Source organism: Gossypium hirsutum, chromosome D06 (genome assembly GCF_007990345.1).
Source record: "Gossypium hirsutum isolate 1008001.06 chromosome D06, Gossypium_hirsutum_v2.1, whole genome shotgun sequence".
NCBI classification, from domain to species: domain Eukaryota; kingdom Viridiplantae; phylum Streptophyta; class Magnoliopsida; order Malvales; family Malvaceae; genus Gossypium; species Gossypium hirsutum.
This window is the reverse complement of record NC_053442.1, coordinates 61,724,293-61,738,105: the sequence shown is the minus strand read 5'-3', so window position 1 is coordinate 61,738,105 and position 13,813 is coordinate 61,724,293. Positions and strand designations below refer to the sequence as shown.

At 29.1% G+C, this 13,813-nt stretch overlaps 1 protein-coding gene across 1 annotated transcript; it reads left to right on the top strand.

The window, feature by feature from the left end:
- The first annotated feature begins 5,701 nt into the window (after positions 1-5,701).
- LOC107903365 (calcium and calcium/calmodulin-dependent serine/threonine-protein kinase) lies at positions 5,702-12,825 on the top strand. The gene is made up of 7 exons (XM_041096075.1): positions 5,702-6,559; positions 8,335-8,389; positions 8,470-8,580; positions 9,342-9,574; positions 10,055-10,262; positions 11,208-11,267; positions 12,447-12,825. The coding sequence occupies exons 1-7, from the start codon at positions 5,841-5,843 to the stop codon at positions 12,621-12,623; spliced, it is 1,563 nt and encodes a 520-aa protein (XP_040952009.1). The 5' UTR covers positions 5,702-5,840; the 3' UTR covers positions 12,624-12,825.
- The last annotated feature ends 988 nt before the right edge of the window (positions 12,826-13,813 follow it).

The following is a 13,813-nucleotide window of genomic DNA, read 5'->3' as shown; positions in this document are numbered from 1 at the left end:
ACCCAACCCTTGAAACCTTAAATCCCTAGCTCTTAACCCCTAAACCCCCTAACTCCTAACCCCTAAACCTTAAACCATAATGCCTAAATCCATATATAATCCTCAAACCTTAAAATAGTAACTCCTAATTAAACTGGCCTTCAATCTTAAATTAACCATATACCTTAAGCCATATAAACCCTAAACTATAATGATAATTAATTAAATATTTTAAAATATTTGTTATCTTATCCTTTTCAATTATATATGAAATTTAAAAACATATTTAAAATATAAATAAAAAAATTAATCTAAACTCAAAACCCTAACTCGACCCATGAAACCCTATATATCCTTAGCTCTCCTAAACCCTAACCTCTAGCCCTAACCCCTAAACATTAAATCCTAACCCGACCCTAAATCTCTAATCCCTAAACCCCAACCCAGTCCAAATTCCCTAACCCTAAACATTATTGTAATATATAAATTAAAACACACTAATTAATCTAATTAAACCTAACCCCTATACCTCTAACCCTTAAATCCATAAACCCTAAATCCATAAACACCATATTTGGTGTTTTATATTTACTTTATTTGATTTATTTAATCGAACTATCAATTTAAGTTTTATGATATTTTATTTTACTCATAATTTAATATATTTTTCTAATAAAGTAGTTTAAATAAACTATATGATTGAAAAAAATAATAAATAGTTAGGAGGTAGGACTTCTCTTTAATAAAAACATTTTGTATTAAACAATATTATTTGTTATCATTTAAATGTAAATTTGACTATTATATAATGAATACAACGAAATATCAATTTTTCAACTTATAATAAAAAATATATTAGCGGCGCTTTTTCAAAAACGCCCTAAAGATCTTAGTATTAGCGGCGCTTCCTCAAAAATGCCGCTAAAGGCCAGAGCATTACCGGCGCTTCTTCAAAAACGTCGCTAAAGGATAGAGAATTAGCGGCGTTTTTTAAGAAGCGCCGCTAATGCTCTGGCTTTTAGCGGCGCTTACTCAAAAACGCCGCTAAAGGCCAGAGCATTAGCGGCGCTTCTTAAAAAACGCCGCTAAGGGCCCCAAAAACTCAGAAAACGGTGTCGTATGGCTTAGGCTTTTTGCGGCAATTTTTAGAAAACGCCGCTAATTCTAATTTTTAGCGGCGTTTTGTGTTAAGCGCCGCTAATTCTCTATCTTTAGCGGCGTTTTTATAAAAGCGCCGCTAATGCTCGATTTTTAGTGGCGTTTTTTGTCAAAATCCCGCTAAAAATGCCGCTAAAAGCCTGTTTTGGTGTAGTGATATTTGTAACACCCCTTACCCGTATCCGTCGCCAGAATAGGGCGCGAGGCATTACCAGAACACATACGCTTGTAAACGTATTTAACCGTATTATAAAATTTACATCTAAATTAAAACTTTCAAATTTTTTTTAACATGCTTTTATAATTTTTCACAATATATCCTCTAAATATTATATTCATAATAAATAGGGCTTACGAGACCCGATTTATATTCATGCAATTCACAAAGTCTTAACAATTCAATGCTTCATTTCCTTTTTATTCAATTCATAACTTCTCATGTTCACGATTCAAATCAATTTCTCAGTCCAATATACATTTCAATATCACCATAATTCTTTTAATTCAAGTCATATCACTAGCAATAGAAATTTCCATTTACTTCTCATACAATTCAATATCATTAAGTTCAATACTAACACGTATTTATCATTTAACTCAACGTTTATCGATTATGCCATTCATTAACACATTTATAAAATTCTTAATTTTGCAATGAAAACATCGCTTTAGCTTTTAATTTAGCTAAAATCAGATCATCATCAATCTCATAGTAACTATTTAAAATAAAACATTACATCATTTCTAATTCAACATTTATCGATTATAATAGAATATATGACCAATTTATACACAAGTCATTCATATATTTTCCAATTTTCCTCCTCCTCCTCTTCATTCCACATCCTTAATGTATATAACACGCTTAAATAACATTAACTATATTTTCACTATTTACTTATAAGTAAATTCAAATTTGTCTATCCGAGTCAGAGTCACTAAATTATTTATATATTGAGTTAATAAACTCAAAATTAAGATCCGTTAATTTTATCTGAAACTAGACTCACATATCTTCTTACCATAAAATTTTCAGAATTTTTGGCTTAGCCAATAAGTACAGTTTATTCTTTAATTTCTCCCCTGTTTCACTGCTAGACAGTTCCGACCCCTCTTCACTAAAAATTCTAAACGTATAAATTTTAGTCTACAATTATTTTTATTCAATTTTTAATGATTTTCCAAAGTCAGAACAGGGGAACCCGAATTCATTCTGATCTTGTCTCATAAAACCTATTATATCTCATGATTTACAATTTCATTGCTTACACCGTTTCTTCCATGAGAAACTAGACTCAATAAGCTTTAATTTCATATTTTATTCATCCTCTAATTCAATTTCTACAATTTATGGTGATTTTTCAAAGTTGGCACACTGCTGCTGCCCAAAATTGTTTTAGTGCAATTTATTGGTTACCATTTTAACCTAAACTTTTAACACATGACAATTTCATCCCTAGGCTCGGGAAATGAAATTCTTTCAATTTAACCTTTGATACAAGCCTAATCATTCTCATACATATCAATAACAGCCCATGGATTTCTTAAAATTTCAAAATTTTTCTACAAATTCATTACTTTTCAATTTAATCCCTAAAACATATTTTCATCCAAAATTCTTTAATAAAACACCTTTAAACATCCATTAACATCTTAATTTCATCACCAAATAACAAAAATCATACAAACTTATCAATGGTATCTTCCAAAACTTTTAACAAAATCAAAAACTAATAGAACACTAAGTTGGACCTAATTGTATAAGTCCAAAAATATAAAAATTTCAAGGGAAAAACAAGAATTGAACTTACTTGAAGCTTAAGTATGAAAGACCAGCTCTCAATCCTTTTCCATGGCTGTTTCCCACCGATTTTCAAGAAGAAATGGTCTTGAAATTCTTAAAATAAATGTTGGCCACTTAAACTTTATTATAATTCCAATTTTGTCTTTAAATACATAAAAATCTTTGATTTTTTTAACGGTATGCCACCTCAGCCACTTAAATTGGTCCATTTTATCTTTTAGTCCTTCCTTATTTAATTGTTAGGCTATTTAATCACTTTAGCAAGTTTTGCTTCTTTTCAATTTAGTCCTTTTTAATTAATTGACGGCCAAAACGTTAAAATTTTCTAATGAAACTTTAATACTAACTCAATGGAACTCCATAAATATTTATAAAAACATTTATGGGTTGGCTTATGGATTCGAGGTCTCGATACCTCATTTTAGACCCGGTTTACCTATTAAATACTTTTTAAATCACAAAATTCACTATTTCAAAAATCCTTCTAAATTCACACTTGACCCATAATTATTAATTTATTAAATTTTCAAGCTTACTTGTCAGATTTAGTGATCCAAAATCATTGTTTCCGATACCACTGAAAATTCAGGCCATCTCATTTTTTCTTTTTTTTTTCTCGTCGAATTTGTGGTCCCGAAACCACTGTTCCAACTAGACTCAAGATCAGGCTGTTACAAAATTGTAAAAATAGTTGCTTTTGTTTGTTTTAGGTTACATTTTAATTACTTATGTTTGAAATGTTATGTTTTAGTCATTTACGTTATTGTTTTGTTACAAAATGATCACTTTACTGTTAAATTCTATTATCTCCTTAACGGCAGTCTTATATGGTAATTCAAATGGGTTTTAAATGCCAACTGGGATATCAAATTGCTAGGATAAAAATAGGTTTTTAATTAAATAAATTTGATTTGGACTGCCATGTAGGACATCCAAGTTGGTATTTAAAACCCATTTGGATTGCCACGTAGGACTTTTGTTAGGGAGGTAATGGAACTTAATGGTAGAGTGACCACTTCATAACAAAACGATAACGCAAGTGACTAAAATGTAACCTAAAACAAATAAAAGTGATTATTTTTGTAATTTACCCTTCTTTTAATTGTTTCTTTTAAAATTAAATATCAAATTAGTTATTTCAATAATTTTTTAATCTTTTAATTGGCATTTTAAAATTAAATGTTAAGATGGGTTATTTTCTATATCATCCGAAATATAGAAAATTTTAGAGACAATATTGTTAGAAGGAACAATTCTAATATACCCTAAAATGACTATGAAAAATAGAAAAACACACTCATCGTTTGTTCCTTAGAAACTTGATAGAATCTGATAGTTTGCTATGTTGAAATAGTGGATGTACTGCAATTTCATGACATATTCACGATGTAGGTAAAAAAAAAATTGTGAAGCAAATATAGTTATTAAAAGTTTACATAAAAATTAATTGATATTACTCGACGCGTGGCTTGTTTAAAAAATAGGTCTTAATTTTTGTTTAAACTCATTTTTTAAATCTATATTTTTATCCAAACTCTCCTACTTTTTAAACAAACCCTCGAATCTAAATGCGTGACTTGACTCATGATATCAAATACCTTATTCATTGTTCGAGATTTTATATTATTTGAATTTGAACCCATATTTATTATCTTTTAAGTCTAAACCCACATATTTTAAATTTTAACCATAAAGTTATTTAAAATTTACATAATAAGGAAAACACTATATATGGTAATATTATCTTGTCTATATCTATAAGATTTTACATTTGACTGAGTCACATATGCTTAATCAATATGCAAAGTCATGGCTTGCCTAAACAGTGCACTCAACTGCCCAAAGTTGGGTGGTTCTAACCATTTTTAATTATTTATTTCCATTCTTTAACTTTTATTCTAACTTCTCACTGAGAAAAAAAAACTTAAAAAACCTTTTTTCTATTTAATAATTTGTATATAATTAATATTATATATATTAAAACATTCATTTATTTGCATCATATTTTATAATTCTATTTTGTGTTGTGGGAGTGTATTTTATAATTCCATTTGAATTGATTTAATTAAATTTGAATTTATTGAGTATTCATTTGTATTCCTCTTTGAAGATGATCTATTTTCGTATTTATAAGGTGCGATCTTTTGATATGTTGTATTAGGATCAAATATGTTTTTGTATGTTGACATGTACCCTCTCCTAGGATTAACATATGTCCTCCAAATATGAATTCGTCTACATGCAAAATATATAGGCGAACCATGCAAGCGAACTACATGATAATTGAAGTAAGAAGAATCGAGTTGATTTTAGTTGGATAGTGAGTTGGTATAGGAACGGATAATGACGAACATTATAACATAATTCGAGTTAAACTATTTCAATACTAATATTTAATTGAACAATCGAGGAGCCTAATTCAGATATTTTATAAGTATATATTTTTAGCAAAATTAAAGTATCTTATATATTCGTTTTATAATTTATAAAGATTATCATTTTGAGATTTGAGAATGTTCTTTCTAATAATGTTATCTCTAATATTTATACTTAAATTTTTAAAAGTTGTATCACTACCCGCGATAAATAATTTTTGTTTTTATTTTTATTTTCTAGAAAAAGTGGTTAGTTAATGGTTGACTTTAACTTTGTCACTTCATGATCAGCTACTTCCCCTTATAATATATTCCATCTGAGTTTGGCTCATAATTTATACCATAAACTAATGAATCAACTGTTTGCCAATTGCTGATGTCAATCCGCGTTTCCCCTTATTATTTCTTGATTATGTTGACTATTTTAGCAACCAACTCCTCAAGCTTCAACCTCATCCGCCTTTGTTGCTTGCTTTACAAAGCTCAAAAGCTCTTCAAATCATCTCATTTTCATTGATTTCCCCATGGGACAAGATAAAGCGAAACTAGTAGAAGAATACGAAATCCTAGATATACTAGGACGAGGTGGATTCTCAGTCGTAAGAAAAGGTATAAAAAGAAAGAACGGATCAGATCATGAGAAAACACAAGTCGCCATTAAAACACTGAAACGATTCGGAACGACGCCGTCACCAGCTCGAGTCGAGAAAACAATTGCTTCGATGGCGGCGTTATTGCCGACGCGTAACCAGGTTTCCATCTCTGACGCGCTGTTGACGAACGAGATCCTCGTCATGAGGAAGATCGTCGAGAACGTTTCGCCGCATCCGAACGTGATCGATCTCTACGACGTTTACGAAGATCAAGCCGGGGTTCATTTGGTGCTGGAATTGTGCTCCGGCGGCGAGTTGTTCGATCGGATAGTAGCGGAAACACGGTACTCGGAAGCCGGTGCGGCAGCGGTGGTACGGCAGATCGCGGGAGGATTAGCGGCGATCCATAAGGCGAACATTGTTCATAGAGATCTGAAACCGGAGAACTGCTTGTTCTTGAATAAAAATAAAGATTCAACGTTGAAGATCATGGACTTTGGATTGAGTTCGGTGGAAGAATTTACGGATCCGGTTATCGGGTTGTTTGGATCCATAGATTATGTTTCACCTGAGGCGCTTTCTCAGGGGCAAATCACAGCAAAGAGCGATATGTGGTCTTTGGGTGTCATCTTATTCATCTTGCTTTCGGGGTATGTTCCCAAAATCTTCCATATTTTTTCCCGCTGTTCGAAATCTTAAATTATTTATTATTATTTGGTCATTGAATTTTCTTTTTTGTTTTAGGAAATTTGAGAAATTATATTTTTATTTTAATTTATCAGAAAATTAAATCTAATTGAGTAATATTATTACAATTTACATGAAAATCAATTGTTTAATAATTAACAAAATTAACATTTCAGTCATTTGTCTGTAACGAATTAGCAAATATCAATAATTTAATTTTATATATTTAACAATTTCTAAAAAAATTAAAATAGAATTATTAATTTTATAGTTTTTTTAAAGTACAACGATATAATTCATATTAAACTCTTTCATATATTTAGGTTTATATTTGATTCTAGGGGTGTGTAAATTTAAGGTAAAATCGAATTAATTTAGTTAATCGATCGAATTCGGTTAATCAGTCAGATAACCGAATTAGTTCGATGGGGGATCAGTTAATAATTTTTTAGAAATTTGGTTAACGGTTAATTCAGTTTAAAATCGGTTGGTTAATCGAATGAACCAAACTTAATAAATAACATTATAATATATAAGTATTCAGTCAGTTTAATTAATTTTTTGGAATTACAAATTACTCGGTCGGTTAATTTGGTTAATTTTTTTATATATATTTTCTACTTGTTTTAACCAAAAATAAAAAATAAAACATATAAATTTCAGTTAATCGACCGAATTAACTGAAAAAATTTGGTTCAGTTAATTTTTTTAAAAAATTCAGTTCAGTTAACGGTTAAGGGTTTAATAGAATCGATTAATTTAGTTAATAGTAATTCGGGTTGGTTAACCAATTGAACACCCCATTTGACTTGATTTATCTCAATAATTTTGAATAAAAAAGAATAGCTTATGATAATATGATAATACGTGGATATACATGTTCAAAGATTGAGCATTTTCAAATATGTTTGCATAATCTAAAATCAAAACATTCTTTTGAACTCTAAACTCATATTCATATACATGTTAAATGTATATACACTAGCGAAGCAAAAATAAATTTTGGGACATTAAATTTAAATTGTATATTTTAATAGTTTATATATTTATAATTTTTTAAAAATTAAATTATTTTTATTATTATTTTGGGGCTAAAGTGTAATTCTATCATTATTAATTTAAAATTTTGTAAATTATAAAGAGCCTAAATAAAAAAACTTTCATTTTAGGGGGTCGGGGCCCTTACCAACCTACTCTGGCTCAACCATTGTATATATATATATATATATATGTATCTAACATCCTAACTCGAGTATGAAAATATAGCAGGTTAATATATATTTGGTACTTAATTTTAGTTTCAAAGTTCAATTTGATATTTAAGTTGCTTTTTTTTTTTCAATTTGAGACTTGAATTTGACTTTAATGTTTAATTTGATCTCCAGACCAAACGATATTATGTGGCCCAATTAGTACTAGACATATATTTTCTAGTAAAAAAATATAGGTACTTAATTGGGACAGCAAAATTTAGGTATCAATTTGAACATTAAAACTAAATTCATGTACCTAAATGGAATAAAAAAAATTTAAGAATCAAACTAAAAAAATTCAAATATCAAATTAAACATTAAAACTAAACTCAAATATCAAATTAAAAAATATTTTAATATCAAATTTAACATTAAAGCGAAACTTAAGTTTAACCTAACATAGCAAACATGTACATATTCCTGAATTTACGTAATATATTCACACCATAAATGTAATGCCATTTCCTTACTTTCATATTTTGCAGGTATCCACCATTTATTGCTCAATCTAATCGTCAGAAACAACAGATGATAATGGCTGTATGTTAATTAGTTTCATTCCTTCTTTATAATTCATTGGATTTATTTGAATAATAAGTTAAAATTTGATGCCTTGGCAGGGAGAATACAATTTCGATGAGAGGACATGGAAAAACATTTCTTCATCAGCAAAGCATTTGATTTCTAATCTGTTGCAAGTTGATCCTGATAGAAGACCTAGTGCTGAACAAGTATGTATATCATCTCCTTTCTTTTAACCCCCTTTTTCCCCTAACGTTTGAAGCAACAGTCTTATGGTTGGATTTGGATGGTTGCATCTATTTAAAAATATAATCATCTTATTATAATGAGATCTCGTGAGATCTTTTTAGCAAGGGTGTATTTAGCAAGTTGGCAGGGGTTCTACCTCCCTAAAATAGGAAATTATCTATTTAAGTCTTTTAAAATTTTTAAAATTTAAAATTAATAAAGGTAAAATTACACTTTACCCCCTTAAAAATGATAAAATTTTGATTTAATCTTTTAAAAATTATAAAAATATAGGCTATTCGAATGGTGAAATTACGTTTTTACTATCATAAAAATTACAATTTAATTTGGCCCCCTAAAATTTTTTTTTAGCTTCGCCTTTGCCACCGTTGATTATTTCACGTAAGTTTTGAATGAAGAAAAAATGAGTTTACCTCTTTAACCTATTCAATCGGTTTTGGCACTAAAACAGTGAAATTAATTTCCAAAGAAAAACATTTGATAGCTAATTTAACAGGTTCCACGTCATCGGTAAAATTTCCCGACTTTCAACGTGGCTTGATTAAATGGCTACAATTTTTTTTCTATATTTTAACCACAACCATTGATTTAAAAAGAATCTCACATTAGGTCTTAGACTTACCTTCGATTTTATTCGAATTTGAAAAAAAAATGACGATTTAAAATTAAAAAAAGAAAAGAAATGCAAATTAAATCAAATGCCTTCTTTCAATTTGTACAGCTTCTAGCTCATCCATGGGTCATCGGGGATTCAGCAAAGCAAGAACAAATAGATGCGGAGGTTGTTTCCAGATTGCAGAGTTTTAACGCGCGTCGTAAGCTACGTGCTGCCGCCATAGCCAGTGTGTTGAGCAGCAAGGTTTTACTAAGGACGAAGAGGTTAAGAAGTTTGCTTGGCTCCCATGACCTTTCAAAGGACGAAATTGATAACCTCAAGTCGAACTTTAAGAAAATGTAAGCATTCAAAACCGAGCTTTTTATTTTTTTTCCCTTTTTTCTCTCAATACATTTGACCTATCAATTTTAAGAGATAGTATTTAATAAGTCCGAGATTTCGGATCTTAACATTTGCAATCCTTTCCTTCTCTAATATCGAACAAATTGGATTTCATCCTAATTGATTCATTTACCTACCCTAAAATGATGATTTTCAAGTAATTTGGAGTTTGGATCGAGCATCACATCTCTTTCTCCATTTTCATATTGTAGCCCGAACTTGGATCTTATACCAATTATATCATGCAATCACTTTTACAATAGATCTAGAAAATTGGACATTGTCCTAACTAGTTCTTAGGACCATTCTTAAGGGATAGTGTTCCTCCAAGTCAGATTCCCAACACTTCCACCTTTTCACTTATCTTTCATTGTAATTTTATTAATGGATATTAGTTCATGCATCCATTCTTAAATATAGTATTTGGTAACATACAGATGTGCTAACGGTGACAATGCTACTTTACCCGAATTTGAGGAGGTGCTAAAAGCAATGAACATGTCTTCACTACTTCCTTTGGCTACTCGTATCTTTGACCTATTCGATAGCAATCGAGATGGTACTGTTGATATGAGAGAAATTGTGTGTGGATTTTCCAGTCTTAAGAATTCTAAAGGAGATGACGCTCTTCGCCTGTGCTTCGAGGTACATCTTTTATTTATCTTATTTTATAAATAATTTTATATTTAATGTATTTATAGCGTTTTAATTTAGGATTAGTATTCTTTTCAAAGTAAATATTTTTTAACTCGATAAACACAATTAAATGAAAGACATGTATCAATTTTTATTTTGTGTATTATCCAAATATATTTTTTTTGAATTATGTACTATTAAGTTAATCACATGATGCTTTTTTCTTATTAAACTTAAAAGTAATATATATATATATGTATATATCATAAAAATAAAGTTATTCGTATTTTTTAAAAAGGGATTACCTAAAGTTATATATATCGTTTAAGTAGTAGAAACATAAGATTTTGTTAGTTCTATTGTTTAAAACTCTTTGTATTTTAGTAATCATGAAGAACTTCGAGACTTGATGTTAATACTTTTGAGGCCTTAGGTAAAACAATAAAATGGGGTTTTAAGTTCTTTAAAAGTTAGAGAAAAATCTTTTTTAAGTCTCTTAAAAGTTGGTAAAAAAATTTTTGACCTTTAAAAGTTAATTTTTTTTTGGATCCTTAAAAACTGAAAAATAATATTTTGGATCCTTTTTAGCCTTGGGCCTTGGGCTGTTGTACCTCCAAGACCGAGCCCGAGAACTTCAATGAAGGAGATTTCAATTATTTTAGTAATTAGAAAAATGGTCCTATTTAAAGAGTTGCTATCCTAGCTAAGGCAAGTTTTTTTTTAAAATGAATTTCTTTCAATTATTTGAAAATTTTGAGATATATTCTATAACAGTTTGTACAACAGAAAAAATGGGAAATATAGGAGGGTAAAACCCTAACAACATAACTAGCACAGCTTGAACCCAAGTCACACATGAGACAAAAAATACCATGACCATCAAACCAACACACAACATTCATAAGCATTTTTTTATTCTATTTATTAACAAGCTTCTGTTTTCTTGGCTAACAGATGTATGATACAGATCGATCTGGATGCATTACTAAAGAAGAACTAGCATCAATGTTAAGAGTAAATTCACTTCCTTATTCTTATAAATCTTTTTTCTAATTAATGTGGATGTAGCTGTGAGGCAATTTTGACAAATAACCATTTTTTCATATTTTTAATATATATATATTTATATTGTGCACGTACTAAACAAATTTATATACCAAAGTTTGCTACTAAGGGTCTGTTTGATTGCCAGTAAAATATTTTCCATAAAATAATTTCTGGAAAATGTTTTACTTTTCTGTAAAATGATTTACTGGAAAATATTTTCTGGTGTTTGATTGAATCTGTGTAAAATATTTTCTGCTGCTTGGCAGATTTTTTGAAAATATTTCTCGGAAAAGTTGTTTTTACATATATTAATATATATTAATAAATTTTTATATTTTAAATTATTTTTACATATATTGCAATGATTTATTTATAATAATACTCAATTATTAAGCTACAATATTAATCATTATAAATTGAAAAAAACTAATATCAAATAAATTATTTGTAATTGTGTTAAAAAAACAAGTATTGAATAATTAAAAAAACAAGTTACTGGAAAATCGATAAACAGAAGCAGTTTTCTACCGGAAATGAAAGAAGGAATGAAGGAGGCGATAGAGAGGAGAGCACGGAAAATGTCTTACGGAAATTGAAAGGGTAAGACATTTTCCCTAAAATGTAACCCATTTCCCCTTGTTTTGGAGTTCATTTTCTAAATGGAAAATGTTTTCCTCCAATCAAACGCTGGAAAAGTTGGAAATGATTTTCCGGAAAATCAATTCCGTCAATCAAACAGACCCTAAATATAAATATATATATTTTACAATGTTACATTGAAAATCATTAGTAGAAAAAGTGGGATGAAGTTATATGAAATAGTTATGGATGTATTTTTAGCATCCATGCAAGAGTGGTGTTGAAGAGGATGAGAGGCTTTTTATATATCTCGGATCATTCTATTGTCGTTCCTATATAGATAAGGGTCATAAACGTTGAAATACTACAATCCTACATCTAAAAATTATAAGGTTTTTAAGGTGAATCGTTTGTCATTCTTCTAATATTTCATAGAAATTGAACCTAATAACATGATTTTTTAGTATAATAATTTATTTTTTTACCGTATTCTCACATAAATAAACTAAGATTAATTATTTTAGAAGTGTGTTGTATATAAAATAATGAAGGTTTCATTCATTACAGGCATTGCCCGATGACTGTCTTCCACCAGATATTACAGAACCTGGAAAGTTAGATGAAATATTCGATCGAATGGATGCAAACAGTGATGGGAAGGTTACGTTCGAAGAATTTAAGGATGCCATGCAAAGAGACAGCTCTCTCCAAGACGTAGTCCTCTCTTCTCTTCGACAACAGTAATATTCATGTCTTTCCTAACTTTAATTATTAGTATAGTTCTAAATCATGTTGGCGAATTTTGTGGTGGACGTGGTTGCGGGTGTTTTGACTATTTATGACATTTTGTCGTAGTGGCAGATGTGAACTTAACAGTGATTTAAGGAAATTGATAATGTCATGATGATCGAAAAGTGATGAGTAAAATGCGATGTTGAAATGATAATTTTCGGTAAAACTTTTATTATTTATCGAAGATGTTTTCTGTTTTTTTTTTATTCGAATCTAAGTTATTGTTGGTGAAGACAAACACCAACCAATAGATTACAATTGAGGAAGATTCGTGTTTTAGATTTTTTTTGTATTCAATTAGGTATTTGAATTGTTAAAAGTCAATAATATAGACCATTGACCGACATTGACCATTAATTTTTAACGATCAAGATGATGTGACAGTAAAATTTGACTTTTTTTTTCTATTTTTTCGCCAATTGAGATGTCAGCCCGTATGTCACATGTATTGTTGATGACATATCAAGAAACAATGTTCATCAACAATACATGGCATTCGAAGTGACATCTTAATTAGCAAAAAAAAAAATTAAACTTAACTGCCACATTATTTGACCATTAAAAATTAACAGTTAATGTTGGGCAAGGAGTCATTTTACTGAATTTTAACCATTCAAATACTTAATTGAATGTAAAAAAAACAATAATTTAATTATTATTTTTTAAATTCGAGAACTTTTTTGCACTCTTAAGCTTTATTTCTATTAATCACTAATAAGTAGTTTATCGTTTTGTAAATATACATTTTTACTTCAATGAAAATGTGAGAGTTTAAGATAAAAAGAATATATTAATTATTTGAGATATAAAAACATGAATTTAAATTTTATAACTATTTTTACCTATTTCAAAAGGGAACACTAAAATATGCATATAATAAATTCAATAAATTTTGATAAGAAAGTTAGGTTAACATGTATTTTCAAATTTAACCAAGCAGATTTAATTTTTATCTTTTGGGTTATAATTGAAATTTTAAAATTTTAAAAACTGAATTAAAGTAAAGGGACTAAATATACAATTTACTTAAAGTACAAATACTAATAGTAGAATTTCACCTTTGGTATTCTTAAATTTGTTGTGTTCTCCTCCAAGTGGACTAAGGATGGGCCAGATCCAAGTGGGCTAACCCTTATCTATCC

Excerpts from the sequence above, each read along its gene's own strand:
- LOC107903365 (XM_041096075.1), top strand. The coding sequence starts at position 5,841 with ATGGGACAAGATAAAGCGAAACTAGTAGAAGAATACGAAATCCTAGAT. Across the intron at positions 6,560-8,334 it reads TTATTCATCTTGCTTTCGGG|GTATCCACCATTTATTGCTC; the intron begins GTATGTTCCCAA and ends CATATTTTGCAG. Across the intron at positions 8,581-9,341 it reads GAAGACCTAGTGCTGAACAA|CTTCTAGCTCATCCATGGGT; the intron begins GTATGTATATCA and ends CAATTTGTACAG.